Here is a 27,420-nt window from a genome sequence, read left to right as displayed (position 1 = left end):
CAACAGGTAACACCCCCACACACAGGAACTCCTCTGTCGGTATTGGCGCCAACCGTCACGTTTTTACCTCGTTTGTCAGTGCGGCGAGGAGGAGGCGAGGCCTTTGTTTACGCCTCTGAAGGTGTGCAGAAACAAAACAAACAAACAGCAGAGTTTCATCAAAAGACCTTTGTTTTGGGAGAATCGCAGCATGTCGGTGAATTTTCAGAAATGTGGGATTTCTTTTTTTTTTTTTATTAATCGCCCCCCACCCCTATCCCTCCCTCTCTGCTCATTTCAGTAATAAACCACAGCAGCTGTGTTTGCAGAGCTTAGCACAAGAGTCGGGCTGCTTTGTTTGCTTTGGTTGTGATAAAATGCGACGCTGTAATAAACATGCCTAATGAGTCTTTCTTAACCGCTACGGTGCTCACAAGCCAACGCTGACGAGACGTTTGCATGTTTGTTTGTTTTTTGGCACTTTGTTCTGTATCAACCCTTCTCTATCATAAATAGTACAGTTTTTGGTGTTTTTAATGTGCACTTGTGGTGACATGAAGCTTAAAAGTTGCATTTCTGGGTATTTCTTTATTCAAATCGCCATGAATCAGAAGCAGACGGAAAGAATCCAGTTGGAAAAAGATTGTATTTGGGTCACGAGCTTTCTGCTCTGCTCCATTCCGATGCATCCATTTGTAGTAGACGATGTGGATCTTTGTTTTCCTCGTCTAAAATGGCATGAGTGAGGGGAAGTGGGGGCGGAGTTACTCCACGAGCCAGAGGTGAATTTCTGATGAAATCCTGCAGAAACTATCTTCTGTAAATCGACTCAAATTTTGGGATTTTGTCTAAAAAATCCTAACTAAAAGACCATTGGAAACGTTTATACAATAGACTAAAAGATGATCGGACTGGAAGTTTAAGTATTTTTGCCTTTAAAATGGCAGATAGCACTGTTAATAGTCTATCAAACCATATAGATTCAACATTAAATGTATAATAATAAAGCAAAAAGTTATAAAAAGTCATGTTTTTTAGTGATATATCGTCTTTTTCTGGTCCAGGAACATGGTGAGCGTCCAGGATCCCTTCTCAGAGGTCAGCGACCCTGCCTTCCAGAAGCGCCCTGCTGCACTACCTCACTCAGGACCCTACCAGCAGGGCCTCAGCATGCCTGACATGATGATGAGGATGCAGTACGACACTAAGGATCCGTTCGTGGGCATGAGGAAGAGTGAGTCTTTTTTTTATTACCTTTATTATTTCATTTCATTTCATTTACATTACATTTCTACAAAATATACTCATAAACTTCTGTGTCAAGCTGAGCTGCGATTCCCAAAGTAAGCAAGCGAGCATGTGGTCTCACATCAGGACAGAAACGTGTCAGCTTCACCGCCAGAACTATGAAAGAAGATCAAATTTGTTGGTTCCGCCACACATCTTTCCACTGACAACACAAGGCTCGGTGTGATCTTGGAGCTTTGTCTCATCTCTGCTTCACTCGTCCTTTTATTCCACCTTGTTTTCCGTCTTTCATATCCTCCTCTCCCGCTGAGACGCACCTGTTTGGCCCGAGTCATGTGGTCCGGCTCTCTGAACAAACAGCAGCTTTAGAAAAGAACGGCGGCCCGTTTGAAGGCTGACGAGAATGGAGTCGGAATGAATAATAGAGGAGGACGGCAGCTGCATATCAACACTTCAGAACAATGGCTCTAATCAGGGAGAGCAGCAATAAAACAAACCTGAGGGAATGCTGCCACCTGCTGGTTATGTGGGAGAACGCGGCTGCGAAGTGACATATTTATTTGTGTTTTAAATCAATCCACTTTGTTTTTATCAAAGGCAGGTAGAGTATCACAACAATTTTCTCAAGTAAAATAATTTCTTTCAATTATTAGTATAAGTACAAAGAAGTACTTTGGTGACAGGTAGATTGTAAAAAAAAGAACATTTCATAGAGTGATTTTTTAAATATAAAACAGAAAATTTCTCGTAATAGATTTTTGAAAATTACATTTAAGAGATTGAAATAAAACAGAGGAAATCTGTTAAATTATTTTGCAAATTATGGTATTTTCAGAAAAAAAGGAATCATTTGCATAAAGATTTCTATTTGTTTACTTATTTTTATTAATTTATTTATTTCCTTGTGTGTTATATTTATTTGTATTTGTTTGTGTTATGTATTTTTTTATGTGTCTGTTTAAACATATTTGTGTATTTATTTATTTGTTTGTTTATTGATATTTATTTATGTATTTATTTTATTTTATTTGTTCGTTTGTTTGTATTAGTTCATTTATTTATTTATTGGACAACAAAAACAGAACTTTCACTGTAGAAAAAAATATAAACAAATAATGTTGACTTTTTGCAATTAAAAAAAATGGAGCATTAGGTTCCTTCTACTTTTAAAAGTTTTTTTATTCGTTATATTGAATTTTTCTAGAATAATTTATGCTGCCGATGTGCCAATGTTGATATTTAATCATCACTGCTCAACTTTATTATGAAGACTTCTTTGGAGGAATCTTTATTCTGATCAATGTTGACCTTTTTCATGCAATTATCTGCAAAAACCAACACACATTTTTGGCATCCATGGTAAAAAATGTCTCCAGCGAAGAAATTCATTCTGACAGAAACAGTCCACTTGAGCTAGAAGCTAGGAGAACTATTGTTTCAAAATTAAAGTAACTATATAAAAGTATGGAGTCTACTTTACTGTACAATTTTAACAAAAAGTTCCCAATCTAATTCATAAAGTCAATAAACTTTACTATCCACTACTGGAAATGTTCATTTAGGTTTTCTTTTTTTTGTTCTCCAGTGGCAGGAGTTGATCCCTATTTACCAAGCCAGATGCCCAGTGGTGGGATGCAGGACATGTACGGCCGCTCTCCCTCAGCCCTGAGCATGAGCCAGAGGTCACAGTATCCATACGGACCTGGCTATGACAGGAGGTACGAAAACACAGGCGCTGATAGAGTTCTGTCTGTTTATGGTGAACGTGCTGATGGAATCTGTCCCATTTTGTACCCAGACCAGATCACTTGATGGGGATGGAGGGAAGTATGGGCCCACCCGGGGGTCAGAACAACCTGGGACCTGCGAACAGTGAAGGCAGCATGTACTCCCCCAGCAGATACCCTTCCCAGCAGAGGTTAGTCCTCTCAAACATGGACCCTTTCTCTCTTTTAGGGTATTTTCTAATAGGTAATACCTTCTTACAGCATTTTCTCTTTTTGTATTTTGCAGACACGACAGCTACGGGCAGCAGTATCCCAGCATGCCATATGGAATGCATCCATCTGGGATGTATTCACAGCAACAGGTGCAAAAAAAAAATCCCGGTCACCTCTGCTTGTTCTTACTTAGACTGTCTCATTCATAGTTTTAGCAACCCAACTGTCTCTTCACAATCTAAATTGACACACGTGGAGGACAAATTTATACAAGGATGAATGATTTAGAGCAGGGACGGGAACTCCAGGCCTTTAAAAGCCACATTCCTGCATGATTTCCAACACACTCTGCTCCAGCATGTTCTAATTGCCTGGACACACCTGAACCAGGTAATCAGTCATGAGTAGCGCTTGGATATTTTAGGAAATCATGCAGACACAGTGGCCCTCAAGGCCTGAAGTTGAAGCTTCAAACTAATCCATTCTAAAAGTGTAAAATGGGAAATTTTGCAGCAGAAAATGACAAAAAAATGCATTTTTGTCATCTGTTTTTATGGTTGTCACAGCTGCGAAAGGTCCTAGGTTCATATCCCGGACAAGCCCCCAATTGCTTTTATGGCCTTTTGTCTGTCTAGGAGCTCCAAATGACCATAAAAACAGTTAATATTATTAGGCACTTTTATAAACTGCAAAAACAAGATCTGTCTTACAAAATAAGATGGAGTTCTACTAGTTTACAGTGGTTCTTCTTACGCTGCAGGTTGGACTAAAGACAAACACTAATTTCACATTTTTTAAGAAAAAAAGAATTTGGTTTCCTTACATCTGTATTTACACAGAAGAAAACTTGCATTTATAAAATAGCTATTCAACTGCTATCCTGTGTATCAGGTAAAACATTTTAAGTACTGAGTAACGTTTTTTAACAAAATGGAAATTTTCTCAAAAAAAAAAAAAAAAAAAAAACATCCTTGATCATCTATGCCACAGTTCTGCCCTCATCAGGGAATCAAATGTAAAAAAGGAAAATCATAGATGTTTAAGAATTTTCTTACACTAATGCAGGTTATTTATTTATTTATTTATTTTTATTTTTGTAGCTGTTGTTCAATGAGGTAAATAATCTTAAATAAACAAAAAAAGTTAAAAAAAATGTCCACTCGACACTAAAAGTTTGTCTCTAGTTAGCGACTTTTCCTCAATAGGAGAAAAAATATATGCTCTTATTTTGAAGGAGTTTTAAATTCTTAATTAAATATTTTATGTTTTGATATATTTTAGTCTTTTGGCCATAAATTGTTGATTATAATCTGTGTTTTTTGTGATTGTCTTCACCCCTGCGGCTCCTGATGCTCAGTTAACATCAAAGAAAACCCTTTGAGACGTCTTTAATGTTCAACATTTAGACCACAATGACACACGTGTGAAAAATATCTAAGAAAACTATAGTTCCAGAACAATGTTTGTGAGAAAAGCAGAACAAATAATGAATATCTGGTAAATTGTCTATACCTCTTTAGCACATTACTATCCATAACGCAATACAGCCACGGTCCCATTCACCCATGCACAGACACACTCACACACTGATAAACACTGGCAACATTCTATAACCACCAGGAGGAATTACATATGATTTTCAATTTTACAGCTTTAAAAAATATAGAAAAAAATCTGTGCATACTTATATGGAGAAATTCTTGGAGAATATTTTTAACCAGATGATGTTTCGGTTTCCAGCAGGGTTACAAACGACCAATTGATGGAATGTACGGCCCCCCAGCAAAGAGGCACGAGAGCGATGTGTACGGCATGCAGTATGGCAGCCAGCAGCCGGACGTGTACAACCACTATGGGGGTGGATACTCTGGACCTGAGCACAGACCCCTCCAGGGGCAGTTCCCCTATTACCACAGAGACCGTATGGTCTCGTCGGGCCAGAGCCAGCACACTATTATGGGCGGGGGCCCCACCCCCAATCACACCACCGACGGGCCCAACATGTGGACTTCTAGGACAGACCTCGGCTATCCGTACCCCAACAGGCCACCGTCTCAGATGGCGCCGTACAGCTCCATCTGCAGAGAGGACATGGACGGTCGAGCGGGCCCGGACCAGTGGCACCGTCAGTCTGCCTACATGCCATCCGCCGGGGGAATGCCGCATCTACCGTCACGCCAGCCACTATCGTACTCCAACTCCTCGTCCATGGCCAACCATCTGCCTAGAGCTCCCAGCCCGGGGGCCTTCCAGCGCTCCATGGACATGTCCCCAAGCAAAGCATCCTTTATGTCTCCCATGAAAAAACCTGGGATGATGGGCCCACAGAGCACTGGCCCCATGGGTCATTTTCCTCCCAACCTGAGAAGGGACCTCAATTACCCACCAGGGTCAACTGAAGCCACTATGCCAGTTCTAAGACCCAGACGGAAGCTCACCTCTAAGGACACCGGTAAGAAAAATGGAGCCTAAGCACGGTCTTAAATATTTCCATAGCGACGCGTGAATACAAGAGTTTTGAATGTGGAAGCCGGAAACATGCATGTATGCACATCCATATAGACTTGTCAAAGGAAGTGATCACTCAAACCTGCATCTCCCTGTGCATCCTCTAGTAGATGACTAGATCTTCTACTATAGGATGTCTACTAGATGTCTATTAGATGTCCAGTAGACTAGACATCATCATAAATGATGTCTAATAGATGTCTAGTTGACAAGATATCGTCTATGACGACGTCTAGTGGATGACTAGATCGTCTAGTAGACAACTAAATTGTCTTGTAGACGATCAGATTGTGTAGTCGAGGATGTCCGCTAGATGTCTAGTAGATGTGTAGTAGACTAGATATTGCCATAGACGATGTGTAGTAGACAACTAGATCATCTTGTAGACGAGTAGATTGTCCAGTAGAGAATGACCACCATATGACTAGTGTCACAGGTTTTTTTATTCAAAATAGATAAAAAATGAACAAATGGGGTTTTTATTAACATTAACCCTAAAATAAATATAGCTAACCCTTCTTTTTCTTCCAAATACCAATTCTTTAAACTCCAGGAACACCAGAAGCGTGGCGCGTGATGATGTCTCTAAAGTCTGGCCTGCTGGCAGAGACCACATGGGCTTTAGATACCATCAACATCCTGTTGTTTGACGACAGCACGGTGGCCTCCTTCAACCTCTCCCAGGTAAAACAAAATAAAAACAAAGAACCCGCAAAGTGCGGGTGTTTCTGCGTCTAAATTGATGCATTTTTGTTCCTTCTTTGCTCGACCAGCTGCCCGGATTCCTTGAGCTCGTCGTGGAGTACTTCCGCCGATGCCTGATTGAGATTTTCGGCATCTTGGAGGAGTTCGAGGTGGGGACCGTGGCTCACAAGCACCTCTTGGACGCTGATCTTATTCAAGGGAAGGAGCAGGAAACGAACTCTACTTCCTTGCCGGAGACCGAAGCGTCCCCGCCGGCTGATGGGGCGCAAACAGGAAGCACAAACCCAGAGGCTGCACCTGCACAATCGTCTGACGTGCAAAGAAAAGAGCCAAACTCCAGCGTGAAAAAAGACGAGGAAGACAGAGAAGAAAGGGAAAATGAAAAGGGGAAGGAGAGTAAAAAGGCGGAGCAGCGTCCAGCAGACTTAGAATCAAAAGTCAAACAAGCCAGCAAGTACGATAAATTCCCCATCAGGATTGTGCCCAATGAGGACCTGCTTGAAGACATGACCAAGCACTTGGGTTATGTCACAGAGTTCAGCAGTGGGCTGCTGCACTGGCAGGCGGGTGGAGGTGACTCCACCAAACACATTCAGCTGCACTTTGAGCCTCGGAGTGACCCGCCGATCTGCGCAGACGACAGGAAAAGGAGCGACTTCAGACAGAGCGACGCGCTGAAGGATGAGCCACCGCGCAAACACATCACTGCCACAATCGACGATGTTTTATGCGCCAGGGTTGACGCGCTCTCATACGCGCACCCCGCCCGCTCCCTACCATCCTACCCCTTCAGGGTACACCCAGACGGCGCGGACGACGGCATCACCCTGCTGGAGGACGAGCCCCACTGTCTGGACGAATCTCCTCTTTGCACCATCTCCTCCTGGCAGGACTCCTTGTCCAAGCGGTGCCTGTGCATCTCCAACGTGCTCAGAAGTCTGTCCTTCATCCCTGGCAATGACTCGGACATGTCCCGCCACCCCGCTCTGGTTCTCCTCCTCGGCAAGCTGCTTCTCCTGCACCATCTGCACCCCGAGCGGAACAGGTCAGCTCCTAGCTACCAGAAGGAGGGGCACCAGGAGCAGGGGCTGGCAAGCAGCAAAGAGGAGTGGTGGTGGGACTGTCTCAGCCTGCTGAGGGAGAACGCCATGGTGACACTCGCCAACATCGCGGGCCAACTGGACCTCTCCACATACCCGGACACCATTTGCCTCCCAGTGCTGGATGGTCTCCTCCACTGGATGGTTTGTCCATCGTCTGAAGCCCAGGACCCCTTCCCCTCGGCAGCGCCGCACTCTCAGCTCACCCCTCAGAGGCTGGTGCTGGAGTGCCTCTGCAAGCTGAGCATCCAGGACGGCAACGTGGACCTCTTACTGGCCACGCCCCCTTTCAGCAGACAGGAGAAACTCTTCGCCGTCCTGGTTCGCTACGTGAGCCAGAGAAAGGCGCAGGTGTACAGGGAGATGGCGGTAGCTGTCCTCTCCCACCTGGCACAGGGGGACCCCACGGCGGCACGGGCCATCGCCATGCAGAAAGGCAGTGTGGGGAACTTGGTAGCCTTCCTAGAGGACGGCGTCAGCATGGCGCAGTACCAGCAGAACCCTCACAGCTTGCTGCACATGGGACACCCCCCTATGGACCCGCCAAGCGTAAACATGATGTGTCGAGCAGCGAAGGGCCTGCTGGCGATGGCCAAAGTGGAGGAGAACAAGACAGAGTTTGTATTGTACGAAAACAGATTGTTAGACATCTCCATCTCCTCAGTGCTCAACACGGGAGTGGTCGCCATTATTTGCCAAGTTCTGTTCCATTTGGGAAAATTATGACAGGAAGTGAGGCGGGACTCAATCCACGAACACTGAGGCCAACGAGATATCTGTGTTTTCTATTTTTATTTATCAGAAAATGACCGTTTCTTTTGTTGTTTGTTTGTTTTTTAAATAAATATCCAGCTAAGCAGAAATGTCTATAAAGTTTTAGTGTCATTGTAAAAATAAAAACAAAAAAACGGTTTGGGATTTGAAAGCTCATTTTAATATAAATCTTTATTACTTGCTGGTGTTTGATGTTTTTGATTTTCAGCCAAAGCTGCCAACAGATGTGGGTGCTGAACCATTTTTTTTCTCCTTTTTTTTGTTCCTTGATTTACTATAAATGCCACTATGCTCATTGACATTTTGTCAATAGAGAGTATTTATTAAAAATGTGACTCTGTACAGTCGTTTGACCTTTTTTTTGTTGCCAACCGCTGTGAGGTAGGGAAGGACACTGAAGATTTAGATGTCTCCATCGCTGGAAGATAAACTGTGCAATAGGACCATGAAAATAAAAAAAATATTAATTAAAAAAAGGTTTTCGAACACCTGCAGTGCTTGCTTCACAACAGGAGGGGGCGACATTGCATTAGCCAATCAACAACAGACCAGGAAAAAAAATTGAAGTGGTTGTCAGTTCTAGCCTCAAAGACTCACACAGATGAACTTTGTGTGTCTGTTGTGTTACGTCTGTATTTTTTCATCAATGTGTACATAAACCCTTGTGCAATAGTCGCACACGATTCTTTCTGAGCATAGCGAGATGTGGAACTTTCTGACTATTATGACAAATGCTTTTATTGTTGGTAAAATTTGGTATGGTTACAATACATATTTTGTTAAATATTTGAAAAATGACATATGTACCTGATGTTTCACTGTACAAACCCCTGTATGGAGTGTATTATAGCTGAGAAAACAATCGCTTTGGTAATCAAGTGTGGAAGTGCCAGGGTGAGAGGATAAGAAAACTGAAAAATACTTCTGTTTGTTACTGTTCTCCATTCATGTCAATGGGCATCTTTTTTGGAATCTGCTTACGGTTCTAAAAGAAATACGTGAAAAATGTCCTCAGAGCTTATTGTAAAATTTGCCTTTTTTTCGTATGACTCTGTGTCTTTTAGTGCATATACACATTTATACTCTGTGCTGCACATGTCAAAAATAAATGTACGATGAACATTGTTAAGCACTGGAGACGTTGCATTATGTCCAGACAATCTTGGGCCAATAAAACAAACATCAACTGCTTACTTTGGCTCTCCTTTATGTACTTGTGAAAGGTGGTTTTATCAGAGATTCAATTTTATCAAACTGTAGTTCCTTAGCATGTTGACTCATTTCAAACTGTTTTGCTGTTTGAGTTTTAAAAAGAGTAAAATACAATCGTACATTTGTTGCTTTTAGACAAGTGGACTCTTTTCAGTCCCAATTTAAAAATTATTCCTGTTTATTTTTCTTTTTATGGAAATCATAAATAGAGTTTAAAATTGAGCATGTTAAATATGTAAAAAATAGTGGATCCTGCAGGGCTTTAAAATATTTCTTTCTATTCCATATCACAGCTTTTGTAAGGTTCTGAAATGTCACTGTGACATTGCAGCAACAAGTGTAGCCTGTCATCAATTTACCAACTTTTTTTCTGCTGCATTTCCTGTAGCTGGTGACTCTGTCTTTGAGTTTTTGCCTGATGGGCAGCACCTGAGAGGAGGAGCCTGTGACCGTGAGTCCTGGTAAAGGGGTTGGCGCTCCAAGAATCTGAATGCTAAGGTGGACGGGGGTTGTCAAACCTCTTTGACCTTGGACCAACGTTCAAGAGAAGACTCCCCAGGATGTGATTATAATGAGTTTTCTTTATCCATTCCAACAGAAGCCGTGTAACTTTGGCAGAGAAGTTCTAATATCTTTTTATATCTCATAAATTCATATCTGGTGCTCCTCCTACAAATGAATGTTCCTTCCAAATGTGGCAGCAAACACAAATGAATGTTCTAAAAGTCATGGAGACTTAATCGAGAACAAAGCTGAGCTTAAATGTTGCTTCTTTTTTATTTGATTCAAAGACAATTTGATAAACATGGAAAAACAAAACCCTGCTATTGTGAGAATAATTTTTTTGAAATATACTGCTCAATCAAATTGTTTTATTTTAAAATATATATATAATATATATATATATATATTGCATTCTTGCATGTGTTTCTCTGGCTACATTTTCTGTTTTACCACTGATTTTCTGATGCAATAATCCAAAATAAGATTTTTTTAAACAGTAATCAGTAGAAAATATTGATTTTTTTTTCTTTTATCCTTTTGCAGAATTTCTGAGAATTGTTCATATTTAAATCCCTCTAAATTACATACAGAATAATTATGAGCTGTCATTAAAGTTTTGGTCCCTATTTTTATGTTTTTAAATAGTCTTAAGTGTGACGCAATCAATCAACAGTACATTATTATTATTCATCATTCATGTTGGATATCGCTCTTTAGACGTGAAACAAATTCAGCACATGTACAAAAATGGGTTCATAAGCTTGGCGCCCCTGATGTATGACGGAGTACTTCCGTGGGCCGGTAACAACTTCCCCTGACAACAGTTGCCGGGATGAGCTCTGGCATCCCCGTTGCCCCAAAAGTGATATAGTGGGTTAAGAAAATGAATGAACGGATGAAAGTTCAGGACGAGAACGGTCAGGTCGATCTGTTCTCCACTCTCTGATTGAGTCACTGAACACGTCACATGCCCAAATCTGAGTCACCAAAGTTCAGGTTTCTGAACTCCGGACCATTGCACTGTAGAACCCATATGTACATTGACTTAGCATTAAAACTTGGATACCTGTACGGCACGAATCGCATTCAGGGTGAACGCAGCTTTAACTCACTCAACATACTATCACCTATTAGGCCTTCACTTGAAACCAATAACTAGATATTTTATTCTCACCCAATCATATTTCACCTTTAAATTCATCAATAGTTTTCTCTCTCTGCACATTCTAGACGCTTCTCCACCTGGAACGATGCTTTGAGACGGTCAAACCAACATCTGGGGTTCATACATCTATGCTCCGAGTTCATCCAAAGACGTCATCGACCCTAACAGCCAAAGACTTATCTTCACTCGCACTCCGTTCGATGAGTTTTGTTGGATGTTATTCTTTGTATTCTACCACTTCCTGTTTTTTGAAATAATGTCTTCCTCTCCGTTTGCCTGGGGAAATGTGGGCGCCATATCTAGCTCTATTTTAAGATTTAATAATAGCATTTGAGAGGTTTCAAGAACAGGCGTCTGATGGCTGTGGCAGAGATGCACAGAGAAGTGGCTCAAACTTTGATGATTTTTGTATAGATTTTTGTATACAGGTAATGACCGATGTTCGTTTGGTGTTTCTGTTGCACCTGCATTCAGGAAGGATTCTTGCCATTTTCAAGGCAGAAAGAGATTCTGTCCGTTTCAGGCGATCTAGAGGATGAGTTTCACGTAGGTGGCCGACGGCAGGAGAGAAAACCTCCCACGCACTGTGCTTCTGAAAGCTGATTCATCCTGCTCTGACAGGACGGATGTGGCGGCTGCGACAAAGACAGGCCTGTCATTGGCTAGCGCCGGCCTTGGAAACCCTGCTGGGCTGCCGCTCGCCACTAATGTGGGAAGGTGAGGGAGGGTTGGTTGAAAACAAAAGAGGCTGTGGTGACCTTTGTGTGTGGCAGCAGTCGTGTGAATTACAAAATTAAAAAAAAGAGCTGTAGTCATTAGATGGGCGTTTTTTTGCACCATTTCCTGTTTAGCAAGAGGAGATCCACGCCGCCGTCCTTTGGTTTTGTGAACCACCGTTCCTCCACCCTTGCTTGAGAAGTGTTGTTCGCCTGAATTTCCAGGCTTTCAACACCAAATCCAACTCTCATCCATCAACTGTCAGGTTCCATAAAACACGTAAACAAACACATGTTTACCTTCTTGGCTGCTCATTTGGAAAGGGATAAACAAACCAGAGCCCTTCATGTGAATCACTGCCTGACTGTGGGAGTGAATCAGCTGAACCGCCTGCATGACATGAGAACAATACAAACGGGGTGTACAGTAGGCTGGTGTAGGTTTAGAGATGAGGTCAGTTGACGGTAAAACTGTGGGCCGACGATGTGGTCATCATCTGGACTCAAAGTCACATCATTTGTAAAAAATAGTCTTTGGTGAGCGTGAGCGGCGTGATCTAGTGTCAGCATGATTTGTCATAAACAATCTCGTCTCCATCTTGAATGATCAAACAATTTTACAATTATGATCCTGTGTAAATGATGAGATTTAAACTAAAAAAGCCTGCTAACTTTTTGTTCAGAATACAAAACACAACTTGTAAATAACAGACTTAAAAAATTATTTGACTCATTTTTGATCTGGTGATGCTTTTATTTTGGTAAATAGTTACACTAAATGACTTTAGGACAATAGAATCAGTGCAAATGTACTTATTTTGAGTTGATATCAAAAAATGATTTGCCCAGGGCGGAATTAGAGCTATGTAGGGGGAGAGTGGACGGCTGTTATAAAAGAATCAAAAATAATCAAAAATTTTGAACAGTTTTTTATTAATTTTGTTTTAAGGTCGTAAAAAATGTTGCTTTTATGCTTAAAGAAGCTTGTATTGATGATTTCTTAATCTTTGTCAAAAATCAAACTAATTTTTGACTCAAAAATTTTAGGGGGGCACGTGTGGGGCAAAGCCCCCCCTTAGCTCCGCCCCTGGATTTCTGCAATTTTTGCCATTTTTAAAAACTCTTTGACACAAAATTATGATTTATTTCCTAAGAAAATCTGTGAAATGTTTGTTTCTTCTTTTTGGCCTCTCTAGTTGATCGTCACCACTGTGAATTACTCCTGCAGAAATGGGAGAGGCCCCTCTGGACTTAACTGTCTGCATTTTTCCAGGCTTGGGACAAGCACATGGAAACACTGGAGAATGTCCCCATGTGGTTGCTGTAACAAACAGCATCCCGTTTTCCTGGGCAGTTTTTCCTCCGAGGACCAACCAGGTTCAACCCTTCTAAAGGTGGAATGTCAGTTTTAAATTGTCTGCAAATATGTCTTTAAAATATAAATGTATTTTATGTAAACTTGTTTAAAAAAAATCAAATTTTAAAGTATTTCAGGGTTACATTTTTGCAATCCTTGATGCCACTTACCATTTATCATACAGTTCACAGACAGATTACTGCTCACATGAGACAAAAAGCAACATTTATTGGCAAAAGCAGCAGAAATATCCCATTTTTGTTTCGTTAAAAAAAATCTGGAACGTTTGAGATCAATTTCATGACAGTTTCAAGCTGAAGACAGTTTACAAGGTGACAATCTGAAGCATCGAGAGCAGGAGGTGGGGTTAAAGTCTTCATCTTGATGACCTTACTGTAGCAAAACAGCACTGTCGTAGACAACACCTGTATTTACTGTACATTTTATCGTCAGCAAATGTTTGTTATGTCTTTCTTCAGATATTGACATTTTCCTAGAATTATGCTGACTCCATGACAATTGTTCTTGTTGGAACTTCTGTTCTGGGAGACACAGTAAAGTAGGACAGTGAGGGCGGTATGTATTGTAAAAGGGTAGTCTCATTAATGAATTATAAATTTGTTTTTATTCTTTTCACATACATTTATTATAAATACTAGCTTAGGGTGTCATTTTTATAATATAAACATGCCAAAAAATGTTATACACAACTAAAAGTGAAAATAAATCTGTATTTTTTTGGTTTTCGTCAATTCCTGTAACTGGTCGCCTTCACCCAACAGTGGCTCGGATAGGCTCCAGCAACCCCATGACCCCAAAAGGATGGATGGATGGAAGCAATGGTGCAACATAAATCCTGCTTTCTCTTCATCATAGGAACCATAGACTTTTCTTTCAAGATTGAGGCTGTTTCCCACAGTCCTAAAGACGGACGTTTTGACTCATTACTGCAAGTGTCTTTCTGTTTAGTCATATACAATCCACTATAGGCCCAAACAGTGAGACTGCACTGATTAAAAACTGTTTGTATTTGTATTATTGAGAACTCTGATTAGGCTTTTAAATTCTTTACTCAAAAATAAAGAATAATGGTTTACTGTCAGAAAAAAAATTCTATTTATTTCTGTCATTTGGGTAACCAAGTGCTTGAAATTCAAATATGTAAACATTGTAAATAGTTTGGACCCAATCTAATCAACCAAGCTTTACAAATAATTTATTGTCATGCTGTATGAATATCAATAATTTACACTAAGTAAAGGAAGTCTGGTTTATTATTGATGGTAACATATTCAATGGATGACATCAGACTAATTGATACTGTAAAAAAAAAAAACAACACTGATAGATTCTCTTTAAAATCAACGCACAAAACTTCAAACACAAGAAAATGATGCCACAGGGACCCTTCTTGAGTACATTTTTAAATTATTATTATGATTATTGACTAATTTGTTTCACTACTGATAGCAAAATGCATATTTTATGTTAGTTTTCCATATTATAGTTTTGTGACATCTTTTTCACCTGACAAACCCTCAATATTATGTATATGACAATAGAAACTTGACAGCACTGTATATAATGTTCAGGCCTTTGAAGCAATTTATTTTTGCTTCACTGCAATTTTCCAATTTTGCAAGTATGACAAACAGCTCCTTTCACTTTTGCAGCTTCATTTCAAGGAAGAATGAATGCATTTACATACAAACCTTATTCTGAATAAAGAGCAGGATAAGAAGATAATCTGAAGAACATATCCATGTGTTTCAACCACAGAAATCACACATTATTTTGTCAAAACATCTAATTATCTGTGAAAAAATTGCACTCCTGTTCATGTATGGAGTTAAAAAAAAAAGTAAAAAGAAATTCTTCAAATGACTTTACAGGTGGATCCGGGAACCTTTTGTCCCAAAAAAATTGGAGTTTACAGTATAATCCATCCCTCCCCACAGAGCTGCTTGAGCAAACCCCAAGCTGCCTTTATTGTGCATATGTTTAATGCGAAACTTTCTGGAAATGGCAAATCCAAGAGTGTATTAGGTGAAAATTTGAAGAACAATAATGGTTGTAAACATTACCTTTTTTCTATATATGCATTGGTTAAATAAATAAGGAAATAATTAATTTATATTTGATCATTATTTATAATATTAAATAATTAAAGTATAAAATAAAGTAAAAATGCTAATTTTAAGATGAGTATGCTACACCCCATTTCCCCCCGTAGACGCGCCCCTGGAGAGGAATCTCGCCCCCTCCGCGGATGGTCGTGGGTCCCCGGCGGTGTGGGAGCCCCTGGATCGGCTCTGCGCCTCATGACTTCAGCTCCAACCGCTCTGGAAGGGGGCGGAGCCGGCGGAGGCTCCGTTTCGCTCCGGTGTTTGTTGTTTGTGAGGAGGCAGTGTTGTGTGTGGACAAGGGGTGCTGTCGAGTGGCCTGCCTGCCAAGACGTTTCTTTTATTTTCTTTTTTTTTTCTTTTTACATTGCAACTTTTTTTCTCACGATTCGTGGCGGATAAGAGAGGCACGCGGAGGATGGCACGCGGAGGATTGAGGTCCCGCTTGGCTCTCGCGGTGCGCAAAGAAACGTCTTTCTGATCGACGGCCACTCGGGATGCTGGATCTCTGCTGAGAGCTCGCCGACGTGTGCTTTTTTGTGCGGATTCCCCCTTTCCCTCTCTTTTTTTCTCCCCTAAATGAAGTTCCTCCCTACCAACGAAACAATTTCAAAGTCGGGGGTTTATCCTCGAATGGTTGAAAATGGTGTTGGTTCGTAACAAACCAGGATAACGAAAGGGCAGCTACGTGACAACACCCCGCGTTACTTTCCCTCGGTAAGGCAGCGCTTCAGCGGGCAGAGCAGACAAACGCAGCCGGGATGTGACGCCTTGCTCCCGGTCGTACGTGGTTGACAGTACCGTCGAGAACCATTCTCTCTGGGAGAGTTTGAAGGGGAAAAAATGGTGTTTGTAAAATTTGTGAGTTAAATTGTTAGTGAACAACAAGCTAACGCTTAAATTCACAAGTTTTGCTATATTAACTTACGTTTATCTTGTCAACTTGCTAGCCGTGCTAGCATGTTAGCGACAGACGTTCGCTCGTGCTAGCCAGGTTGTTTGCTAACATCAAGTTATAACATTTGACATTTAACTTTTGACGTTTGCTATTTTAAGATATCCTGTACTTGTTGTTTTTGTGATTTTTCGACGAAAAAGCAAGTCGATAAAACTTTTCTTTAGTTTATTTGTTGTTAGTACCAGGAAGTAGCACTTTCGAAAGTTTCTCTTCTTTAGCTAAACTTCATCTGTTTCCTCCACAGAAACTCACCTGCTCGTGGATTTTATTGGGATTATTAATCGGACATTGATGCATCTCGGGGAGTCCACCAGAGAGTGCGAGTACAGCCAGATCAGCACTCGCAGCTCCACACCAATGGAGACTCCTTACAAGAAAAAGACTCAAAAGAAGAGAAAGTGGGAGACCTTTCCTGGTCGGAATAAGTTTTACTGTGATGGGAGGATTATGATGGCAAAGCAGACTGGGGTTTTCTACCTCACCCTTGTTCTCATACTTGTGACCTGTGGACTGTTCTTCACCTTTGAGTAAGTGTGATTGAAAACATGTTTGATTTCTTCTTCTTTTTTTTTCCACATTTGCTGTTGAGGTGGTGGATTCCAGCATCTATCTTCTGGACTCAGAGAAATTCGGATTATTTTTGTCCCTGGCATGGCTTTATCTGGAACATTTTTGATGCAAACTGGTTGATAAATAGATAATTTTTTGAAGCTAGGAGTTGTGGGTTTTAGCTCAGGCGAGGAAGTGATTCAGTGGATTCTTGTAGGTATAGGCTTCCAAGCCATACATATATTTATCTTTTTTTTTTTTCTTTGCTTTACATGTCCTTACACGATTTGTATATGTGAAAGACACATTTTAAAGACCTACTCTGATGAAAATTGTGTTTTTAACGTGCTCTTGTGATATTTTTCACATCATGAAGGATATATATCAAGAAAATTAAGCTTAAAATTGTGTTTCTATTTTTTATTCAAATCATTGTGAATGGGGAGTAGAAAAGAAAAATTTGGTTTGAAAAAATTGTACTTGTGATGTAGAAAATATGCTAGTTGGGCCACAAGCTCCATCACAATACATCCACTTGTAGATGACTAGATCCGTGTATGTCTTGGTCATTTTGTTGCACCGCTTGTTAGGTTGTGGTTGTGAGGGGCTGTAAGCTAGCAGGAGAGGGTACAAACAGATTGATGTTGGGAAATTAAGGCAGGCTCACTTTGTGCCACAATTCAGAGGTGACTTTCTAGCGAACTACTGCCACTTCGAAGAAACTATGTTCTAGAAAACAACATTTGAAAAAAAATTGCATAAAAAAGGCAAAATCATAACTAAAAGACCACTGGGAATGCTTTTAAAGATGATCGGATTGGGACTTAATGACGACAAGCTGCTGTCCATTGAGAGCATCAGCATCAACTATCTGCTCCAACATTTATCTCCAAAAAAGCACTTTTTTTCTCCAATTGTTTTCTGCAGTAATTACAGTTATACTCACTCCTTTCACCTGGACCTGTTTTAATACACCCAGGGCGTTTATCTCTACTTAATCCTGGGTGTCGTTAATCTGAGCCTGGTCAGCAGAATGCAGCTTGTGGATGTTGTTCGGACTGTTTCCATCACAGGAGTTTAAAGCAATCATGCATTATATATCACTTTGACCATTATCCCCTGTGTCACGTTGCACCTCAATAACCTGCATTCGTACCACTAAAGTTCCGTCCTGTCAGCGGATCTGTTGTCAGAACAACAAATCTTTATCAGAGTCAAATTTCTCACATCTGAAGAAAGGTTTGTGGACAAAACATGGATGAGGATGGCTATAGATTTCCTGATCTTTACATATTTTCTGTTATATACAGATTTTTTAACAATAAATACCAATATTGTCTATGCTTTTCTTACATTATTAGTGTTTTATTTAGAAGGAACATACGAATCTGTAATAAGAGTGTATTATAGTAAATATTTATAATTCAGATTGAGGGGTAAGGTCTTTTGGAGTTGTTTGGAATCCAATTGACAAAAAAGCTTTCAACGTGTGTGTTCTTGGAAAGGTTGATGGTTAAATTCTTGAGCCTTCTACTCAATATACCATATTTTTTCTTTTCCATTGTCTGCTTTAATTAAGCAAAAATAATTTAAAAAACAGCCATATTCACAGGTGCTTCCATCTCTCAGTGACCCAGTTTGATGACTTGCTGTCTCGCATTTGTTCAAGAAAGGAAAAAATAAAAATAGGCATATTATTGTCTTGATGCAAATAGAAAAAATATTGTAAAGTTTGTGACAAACGATCAGATTCTTCCCCTTTTGGATTTAGACTCCACCCGCTGATCATGCCCAAAGCAGAGACCCTGATAGGTTAACGTGACATGCTGTCCTCACTAAAGTTTAGATTCTTTTACTCTGGACACACAGCAATGCCCAAATTGTGGTGCAGTGCTCAAATTACGCTACTGCCTGATTGACGCCCAATGGCGAAATAACGCCGTAGAACCTCAGATTGCATCTGTACATTGACTTAACATTGAAACTAGAGCCCCATGCTGTGACAATCGGGTTCAGGGTTAATGCAGCTCTAGTCACAACTAGGGGTGTGTACTGGAAAGAACCTAGCGATACGATATGTATCTCACATATTGCGATATATCCCAAGACTGTACCAGAACAGTTTTTCACTTTTATTTTTTTAAGAGTATGACTTTGAAAAAAACTCTACCTAAATATTAATACGTCTGTCTCCTAGTAACAAGTAAGAAGTACATGTCTCATAACAACAAAAACCACAAGGCTAACTGAACATTTAGCACAAGCTGGTTCTCACGAGATCTTGATGTTGTTGTTTTGGTCACGATTTAGAGCTGCTCAAAGAGGCCCTATGTTCTTTGCTGCCAACTAGTGGTCAGAGTTTAAGTGGAAACAAAAGTAAGATGCTGAAGGACGCTTATAAATAATGAATTAAATATCTTCTTGTCAGCATTTAAATTGCTAAAAGTATCGCCAAATGAAATATCCCAATATATTGCCAAATTGATTTTTCCCTACAAGTCACAACTGCCTGTACAGGTGGATACAAGCTGTCTGCAGGTGAAAAATGGGCAAGTCTGTACGCAGGAAGTGTCATAGTCATAGACCACTCGATGAACCTGTGGAGTACAAAGAACGTGTTCTTGCACATTTTTTCTTCGGGCATGTTGTGAACGACAGGTCGTAGCAAAACCCTGTACAACACAAAAGAGTAAAGTAGGTCAGACAGAGACATGTGGTACAAATCTTTCTAAAAAAATTTTTCAACCCTTACTCTTTGCATGCAACCTGACTGTTAAAAATCAGGAAATTAAACAGAGTGTAGTTTGTGTCGACATCCTACAGGTACTTGCTACCCTGTGCAGCATTTCTGCGCAGTCAATAAGGGACCAGTACTTCTACCTTCCTAATGACAAAAACGACTGGTGGCATAAAGGAGACGTGTAACAGCATTACCCATATGTCACAAGTGCGTGCATTTTACATTAGCCTTACAAATATTTCAAGATACACTTATCATACACAAAATCCCTTAAGGTGACTGTATGAGCCTCAAAGGAACTCCTAGACACACCTGCACTCTCTTCAGGATGTGGCCACTCCTCTTTATGACCCTCTACTGACCTGGACAAACCCACACGGGTCAACCCCCCAATGTGTGACTAAGGCTTTTAGATTTTTAGCTCTATTGCTTATGTTAGACAGAGCTTTGCTTGGGCCTCGCTCCCATTTGGTTCTGATTATTCTCTGTGCATCAAGCCTTTGCTCCACATTTATCAGCCTCGACCTCTGGACCACTTCATCTGTCATTGCATTGTCACCTTAGCAGAGAAGCAGGCATAGTCCGTGACCAGAGGACAGCCCGCTGAAATGAGGCCCCTGAAGGCTCACACACCCTTTAATTTGAACTTGTTGATATAAATTACAGGGGTTACTTTTTTAGAGCACCTATTTGAGCCTTGAAGTTTCTTTTAACACCCCCATAAAGGATGCCAGATGCTTCCTGGGGATACCTCTCCACCTCCCTTGAAAAGATTGACTTCCTGCACTGATCAGTTATTGAAGCTGGGTTCTGTCTGCTCTGTGTCTTCTGTTTGTTGTGACTACAAGGTGGGGGGAGACATTTTTCAGGAACACCACTCAACCACAAAGCCTCTTCTCAGATAAACATTGTCTGTCCTGCTTCACTGTCCGTGCCCCCGGGGTGGTTGAGTCCTCCTGACTTTCATCTGTGTCCCTCACCCCCTCACACACACACACACCCTTCTCCAATCAGCTGAAAGGAGACATTTATCAGACAGGACGATAGTCAGCAGACCTGCACTTTGGCTTCTGTTGTCATTAACTGTAATGTGTTTCGATTTGTTGTATTATCCAAGCATCAGTCAGTGGTTGTCAGTGAACTAGAGTGCAGCCTGTATTAGTTTGTCAAGGTTTAATTTGTTTTTTGAATAATATTTTAGTATTGCTGTCTACAACTTTGTGCGTGGATTTCATGAACATCACAACTTTGTGTTTCTGTTGCTTGTTAAAATTTTGTGCATTTGAGACTTACAGCTGTGTGCAAAAAAAAGCCCTAAAGTGACCGGCAGACGTTGCCTTGTTTGTTATTTTGTTCCCCTCAGACTCCCAATGTAGTTGTTGTTGCACATGTTGCTTTCCCTCCCTTAAGCCTCATAACGGCGCACTGAGGCAGATGTTGGATCAAATGATCAGAAGGACAGTTTTTTGTGTCAGTAGATTGCAAAACACTCTGGCATTTGAAGTATTTTGAGTAAAGGGGGGAAAACAGTCGTGCACTAATTATTCTATCCACAATTTTTTAATTAGAAGGACCAAAACTGATGTTTTATTACTTGTAAAAACAAAGTGACTCTTGCACATGAGTGCAGATCCCAAGAATTGTTTTCCGTGCACAGCTAAATGTGCTAAAGTTACTACTTCCTTGAGTTGTGGAGTACATTTTCTGCCAATTCCTATTTGCTTTGGGATGTTGTGCAGGCAGGGGAAAATTACTGAAGCGTACTTTGTTGTAAATAAAATAATTACTTAAAAGTAGGGCCAGGAATCAATTTTAAAAAATTAACAAATTAATCACAAATCTGGAAAATGTTAATCGCAATTAATTTTTTTGTTTAGTTACAATATTTGCCAGCCACTTATTGTCTGCAGATAATCACAATTCCGTGAGTTCAAATCCTGGCCAAAGACTCTAACAATGGGACCCAGTGCCTCCCCGCTTGACATGCAATAAGGGGTTGGATTGGGGGATTAAACCACCAAATGGTTCCCGAGTGCTGCTGTGTCTGCATCTCACCGCTCTCCCAGGGGAGGGGTTCAAATACGTAGAACAAATTTCACACGCGTGACAACTAATGGAACTTTAACCTAGGCCCTAAAACTCTGTTTTTGTCTACTTTTGAATTTACCTCTGTACTTTGAACTTTAAAGACTACCTACTTGTTTATTTTGTATAACTTTAATTAGCACAACCTCTTCTATGTGACACTTCCTTTATTTTGTCATTTTTCCATGTTGTATTCAAACGCTAGACCTAAAATTATGCAAGAACAGAAAATTCCATCTGGAAACATTAGATCATTTTGCTGTGGAAACCCCAAAAATGTTTAACAAACTGTTTTTACAACATAGTCTGAATGTTTTAGGTGTAATTTTATAAAAACAACAAGAATAAAATTTGTCAACAAACCAATTAACATGTTTTTGAATGAAAATTTCCGCAATTTTTAGACAACAGCGGTGCTTGTTATCGAGGAAAATAAATATCGGACCCCATGCCAAAATAAAATAATGGTCGGTTTCCTCAATGGATTTCTAATAGCAGACTGCTGTGTCTCGTTACCCCCCCATAACTGGCTAATAAATATTAACGCGTCAATTATGATTTCTTAATCACGTGCGTTAATGCGTCAACCCTCACAGCCCTAATTAAAAAATATGACTGTCAATTGATTACATAGTATGTCAACCTTTGTCATTTTTATTTATTTTTATGCAGATTTTTGCATATGCAGATTTAAAGCAAATGTAGAATTCAAATCCATATCCATCAAAATATGGCAGCACATATGATTGAGGTTCATTTAAGAGATTTCAGTTATTAGGGGGTTAAACTGTAGACGTACATGTTTCATATTTGGCTATGCTAGTTAATACTTCTTAAGAAACTTCTAAAGCAGTATTTGTTTTTGCCTCCTGGAAGCCGTGCTTTGTTGTTGGATAGAAAGTGTTTTTATTTCAGGTCAGTGTAGGTCGCTCCAAACCAGTAGTCTGGCTGTTTGAACAACAATGACAGAGAAAGTTATGAGCAGTTTCTTCAAACAGACTTGTGTGTTCTTGGTAATTTTAATTGGTGTGTGAAATTATTGCAGTGTCACAGAAAGATTGAAAAAATTCTCAGAAATAACTTGAAGCTACTTATACATAATATATCCTCAATACGTACTTCAGGTGTCTATTTAAACTGAATCGGCTATCTTGTCGCTTAGTTAACTAAAATTAGTATTATATAAAAACAGGCTTGTCAGATGGATTGTTTTCTTGTGTTTTAACTTGTGTATTACCACAGATTTTTTTTTTAATGCTAGTGACAGCATTATAATCTTCTAACTGTGGTTAAACAACGGTCCATATCGACATCTGCAACTATAAAGATTTTTCTGTCTGCTCTGCAGAGGTTGATGGTGTCCTGACAGAGCTTTTGCTATCTGTGCAAAACAAGACATCTGCAAAGAAGGAATGAACGATCATATCGGCTCAATATCAAACCCACATCTTTTACAATGATTACCGAGCTCCAAAACCTTGGTGGGATTTAGTTTGATCAACTGGATTGATAGAAACTGATAAACTTTCAGCTTTAAGTAGAAAAGTTTATTATTCATTCATTAATTTAATTAACAATTTGAGTCTTTTTAACTTATGTTTTCAATGAAAACAATATGTGATTCAAAGTTATATAAAATTGGCAAAAGCCCTATTTTTTTACATCCAGTAACAATGTGCCTCGTAATCCGATGCAATTTATATATGAGTAGTGGTTGTGTTTACTGACCTGGAACAGATTCTCTGTGGTACATGGCGCTCAAAAATCTTTCAAAATGTTTTTCTGCGACTGTCATATGAAGCTGCACTGCTTGATGGATTGTTAGAGCATTGTGGGTACTGTAGTCTGGCGCCTGGCGGGGTGATGGATAGTATGCTTCAACAAAATAAAGGGAAAAATAGAGTTCTTTGTTATTCTATTTGTTGTTATTGTCAATAAAGTTGGACATAGTTGTCGTTTTGCAGTCTCCAAAATGTGTTTATCGCAGATAAAAGGCAAATCTAAATAACACAGTTCGCTACCAAAATTTCCCATAAACCCCTTTGACCATTCACCTGCCTCTTGGACCTTTTAGACATTCTGGGTTTTTAGTTATCACGTTTTGATTGCTTAATGCGTGCTGTAATCCGATGCACCTTTTGAACAACATTTCTTTCTGCATTTGTTGCTTTTGCACCATATAATCTGTTGTGCTTTAAGGTCGAAAAATATGTTATGACCACACCTATAATTTATTACACTTAATGTGGAATGGTAAAAAGGTCGGAACAACTTTTGAGCAAAATTTAAGCCACTGAATACACTCGGTATAAGCACATGCATTTAGATCTAAGATGGCAAATACATTGATTATTGTTGATTGATGGGCTTTGGATCAGCTGTGAGATCATATGATCTTTTGTGGAGTTGTTCTCTACTGTCAGGTAGTAACCAATTAATCTTTGAAGGTCAGGGGCTTTACCATTTTAAACCATTTTTATATACAGGTTTGATGGAGTACATTATTAAAAACAATGTAAAGTACCCTGAAGTGCTGCCCATTGAAAGTGATCATCCTCTCCTTTTGAAAAGAAAGAAAACATTGATGTAAAATGAGAATGAAAAAAACCCTTTTCTGAATTCCTCAGAAACTGGATGACTCCTCTTCCCCGGAACAAAAGAATTCTAAAGAGCCTTCAGCAAACACACTATGACATCTGTAAAAACACCCATTCAACTTTTGGAAAATTATTGGGCAAAACTATTGCACAACATTCTTTATTCGGCACACCTTCCGCAGGTGTGGTTTGCAGTATGGAGAAACTGCCTCCTTTCAAGACAATTAGTTTGGGTTTTTTTTAAGATTTTCTGGATTAGACAAAAGGAAAATAATCTGTGCTTTTTGTTTTTCTGTGGGTGTTTGAAAATCCACAAGTCATAAAACTTGTCAGAGCTTCATTAACTCTAATAGAAAAGTAAAAAGATCTCTCTGAGGTGTGGTCCAAAACTAAATTCACATCAAAGTGACCACTTGCTAAAGCTTTTTTATTGACAAAATTCCTTTCTTTTAGCTAAGATGAGATTTATACTGTCAATAATTGTAATCACAAGAAATTCAAGCATAGTGAAAGATATAGAAGAGAAACTTTCTTCAAAGTTTAGGCCTGATAAGTAATCAGATGTCAAGATAAAAGGTCCCAAAGCCAAATGTTAGGATGTAACTTAATCAAACATATAGCTGCCAACCTGTTGAGTACGATCATAGTGTTACTATTACACAATAAAACTTTGTATGGCAGAAGAAAAAATAATGAGCAGCAGAGAAACCATTAGTGAAAAAAATAGGTCACTCCAACAAAGATGCACAGTTGTAGCTGTCTATGTGAGAATAAAAGATATTTTTAAAAAGTTTCTGGATTGCTTCTGATAAATGAAGTTGGCCTTTGGCGGACATCAAACACATTTGAACCATCAACTTTTACATGTTGTCATCCCGTCTGTTCAGGATTTTGGGATCTTTTTGATATTTTTTTTTATTTTGTTCTCATCTATTGAACTCAGACATTTGTGTTCTTTATAAATGCTGGAGAGGCACTAACCATTTAAACGACTATTTTTATTTTTTGTATTCTTTGGCGGCTTTAGCTCACTTGTGGCTGTTTCCATGGTAACCACATTCCCTTTTGAAATGTACCATGTCTGACACTGGATACTGTTTGTATCCATGACAACACAGCCTTTACACTTTTAGTAAATGTACAATTTAATTTGAGGCAATTGAAACCAAAATTGCAACTTTTTTTTTTAAGTTTTCTGCCTAATGTTGAGTAATTAAGGTTATTTTTTTATAGCATTTTCTTCTCACATATACAGTTCTTTACCTGTAGAAGATGTATGTATCTATCCGTTAATGCTCAATTGAAGATGCAGTTACCTCTATGTTCGACGCCTGTCTGTTTTCCCTGACGAGTGAGCCTCCCCGCTCTCAGCTTCACCTCCTCTGTCACTGTCTCCTTCAGTTAGGAGAAGAGCACGAGTAATCGCTGTTGTTGCTGCCTCCTGTCATTTGTCTTTTCCTGCAACAAGGCAGAATCCACAAACATACCAACTCTACTGCATCCTTTCATTGGGAGTTGCCTAACAGACTTCTTCTGAGTTGTGGTGCCCCCTCCTCACCCATTCCTTCCTTAAAATAAAAGCAAAGGGGTTTGGATTCTGAGACTTTAGCTTTAGATTTAAACCTCAGGAATGCTATTCTCAGTCTGTTAAACAGCAGTGAGGTAAAGTTTCCTCTTAAAGTCAATGTTTCAAACCAACTTCGATTTCAAAGATCCAAAAGTACAACTAATATTATTGCATACCATTCCTTGAAACCATCCAAAATTGCAAAGGGTAAACCATTGCTGTGTGATATGATGATACATATCATGTGGGCGATAGAAAAGTGTCTATCATGCCATTATGCTTGTATAGTTTCTATTTGTATATTTTTTATTGCTGAACGTTATTTTATATTATATGGAGTCAGAGTGTAGTAAAGTTGAAAGTTAAAATGGAACAATGTTAGCTTTTTGGACTATTTTGGCACTTATTAAGGTTTTTTAAGCTATTTTTGAGTTTAGTTAATACTTCAGCTACATGCTAGCAATTTTGGCTAATTAGTATATATTTTTTTTGTTTTGTTTAGGCTAATTTAGTATTTAGCTAATAGTTTAGCTGGCTATCAGCTTCAGCGATTTCAGCTATTGACTTTAGTGTTTTTAGCTTTCAATTTCTGCATCCTCAGCTATCAGCACTAGCATCTTTAGCGGCCACATTCAGCTTACAGTATTCACACTAGCATTATCGCAGGTAATGCTATATATGTTGTTTTTAGTTTGTTTAAAAGTAATGATAGTTAAGATGTGAGCTTTACATCCAGTTTGCTTATGACCCGATTATTCAACTAGTTGGAAGAAATAATCGGTGATTAGTCGACTATTAAAATAATTGTTTGTGGCAGCACTCTTTGTAACTTAAGTTACATGCTACCTGAAAAAATAGAGAAGTAATTAAATTTTTGTCTTTTTTTTCCAGAAAAATGAAAATATACCTTATTGTGGTATATTGTGATATATATTGTTACTGCGGTAAAATAATCTATACCATTGTATACATTTTTTTCCATATCGCCCAGCACTAAGGTAAACCCTTACTTTGTATTAATACCAAAATTGTACTATAGTAAATGAAGGTCCCTTAGAAACCAGACCAGACTTTATCTAGCACTAAGGTAAACCTCTACTTTGTATTAATACCAAAGTGGTACTATAGTAAATGAAGGTCCCTTAGAAACCAGACCAGACTTTGTTTAGTGTTGGATCATTAGATGACTGAGTGTTGAGGTTTTATAGAGCTACCAAACACTGTAAGGACTCACTCCAATAAAAAAAAGGTTTGGCTAATGTTAGCTATAGATGCTATAAGCTAACAGGAAAGGTTGTAAACAAAGGGCTGATGGGAAATTACTGAGCTATGTTCAACGCCACTATCCAGATGAAAATTTCTGATAAGGTTCTGCCGCTCTGCAGAAAATATGCCCTTAAAAATTACAAAAGCATAATCATTTTTGAAAGACCATTGTGGACAATTTTAACATTAAAAAAAATATTTGGAGTGGGACTTTAATAATCCTTGCGTATAAGTTGTAACACAACGGCTTGTAAACTTTTTTTGTATATTTTGTTTTCTATTTATCTTTAAGGCCCAAAGTTCTTTGCAGTCCCATTCACCCATGCA

General features: G+C 39.4%; 2 protein-coding genes and 2 long non-coding RNA genes across 7 annotated transcripts in view; 3 read left to right on the top strand and 1 right to left on the bottom strand.

Moving 5' to 3' along the window:
- Positions 1 to 9,447, top strand: part of arid1b (AT rich interactive domain 1B (SWI1-like)) — a gene marked incomplete in the record, with an annotated part of 225,344 nt that extends 215,897 nt beyond the window's left edge. The window contains 7 exon segments of the mRNA XM_024269837.2: positions 1,044 to 1,213; positions 2,813 to 2,945; positions 3,026 to 3,145; positions 3,241 to 3,316; positions 4,908 to 5,619; positions 6,229 to 6,359; positions 6,449 to 9,447. Coding sequence (XP_024125605.1) covers positions 1,044 to 1,213; positions 2,813 to 2,945; positions 3,026 to 3,145; positions 3,241 to 3,316; positions 4,908 to 5,619; positions 6,229 to 6,359; positions 6,449 to 8,206 — 3,100 coding nt within the window.
- Positions 9,448 to 12,527: 3,080 nt separating this feature from the next.
- Positions 12,528 to 14,544, top strand: LOC118597980. Its single transcript, XR_004947013.1, has 2 exons — positions 12,528 to 13,245; positions 13,991 to 14,544. It is a non-coding gene; the product is annotated as an uncharacterized LOC118597980 (long non-coding RNA).
- Positions 14,545 to 15,469: 925 nt separating this feature from the next.
- zdhhc14 (zinc finger DHHC-type palmitoyltransferase 14) overlaps positions 15,470 to 27,420 on the top strand; it is a 41,864-nt gene continuing 29,913 nt past the window's right edge. For 2 of the 4 annotated variants that reach the window (XM_024270652.2, XM_024270624.2), the window contains exons 1-2: positions 15,470 to 16,048; positions 16,534 to 16,816. In XM_024270652.2, coding sequence (XP_024126420.1) covers positions 16,581 to 16,816 — 236 coding nt within the window. In that variant the 5' untranslated portion in view covers positions 15,470 to 16,048; positions 16,534 to 16,580. The other 2 variants (XM_024270633.1, XM_024270642.2) reach the window with 2 other exon arrangements.
- Positions 19,313 to 25,920, bottom strand: LOC112145433. Its single transcript, XR_002919073.2, has 3 exons — positions 25,577 to 25,920; positions 23,392 to 23,538; positions 19,313 to 19,510 (listed from the first exon to the last, which is right to left on the bottom strand). It is a non-coding gene; the product is annotated as an uncharacterized LOC112145433 (long non-coding RNA).

This window comes from Oryzias melastigma, linkage group LG22 (genome assembly GCF_002922805.2).
Source record: "Oryzias melastigma strain HK-1 linkage group LG22, ASM292280v2, whole genome shotgun sequence".
NCBI classification, from domain to species: domain Eukaryota; kingdom Metazoa; phylum Chordata; class Actinopteri; order Beloniformes; family Adrianichthyidae; genus Oryzias; species Oryzias melastigma.
The sequence above is the reverse complement of the archived record's forward strand: the minus strand, read 5'-3'. Positions and strand labels throughout refer to the sequence as shown.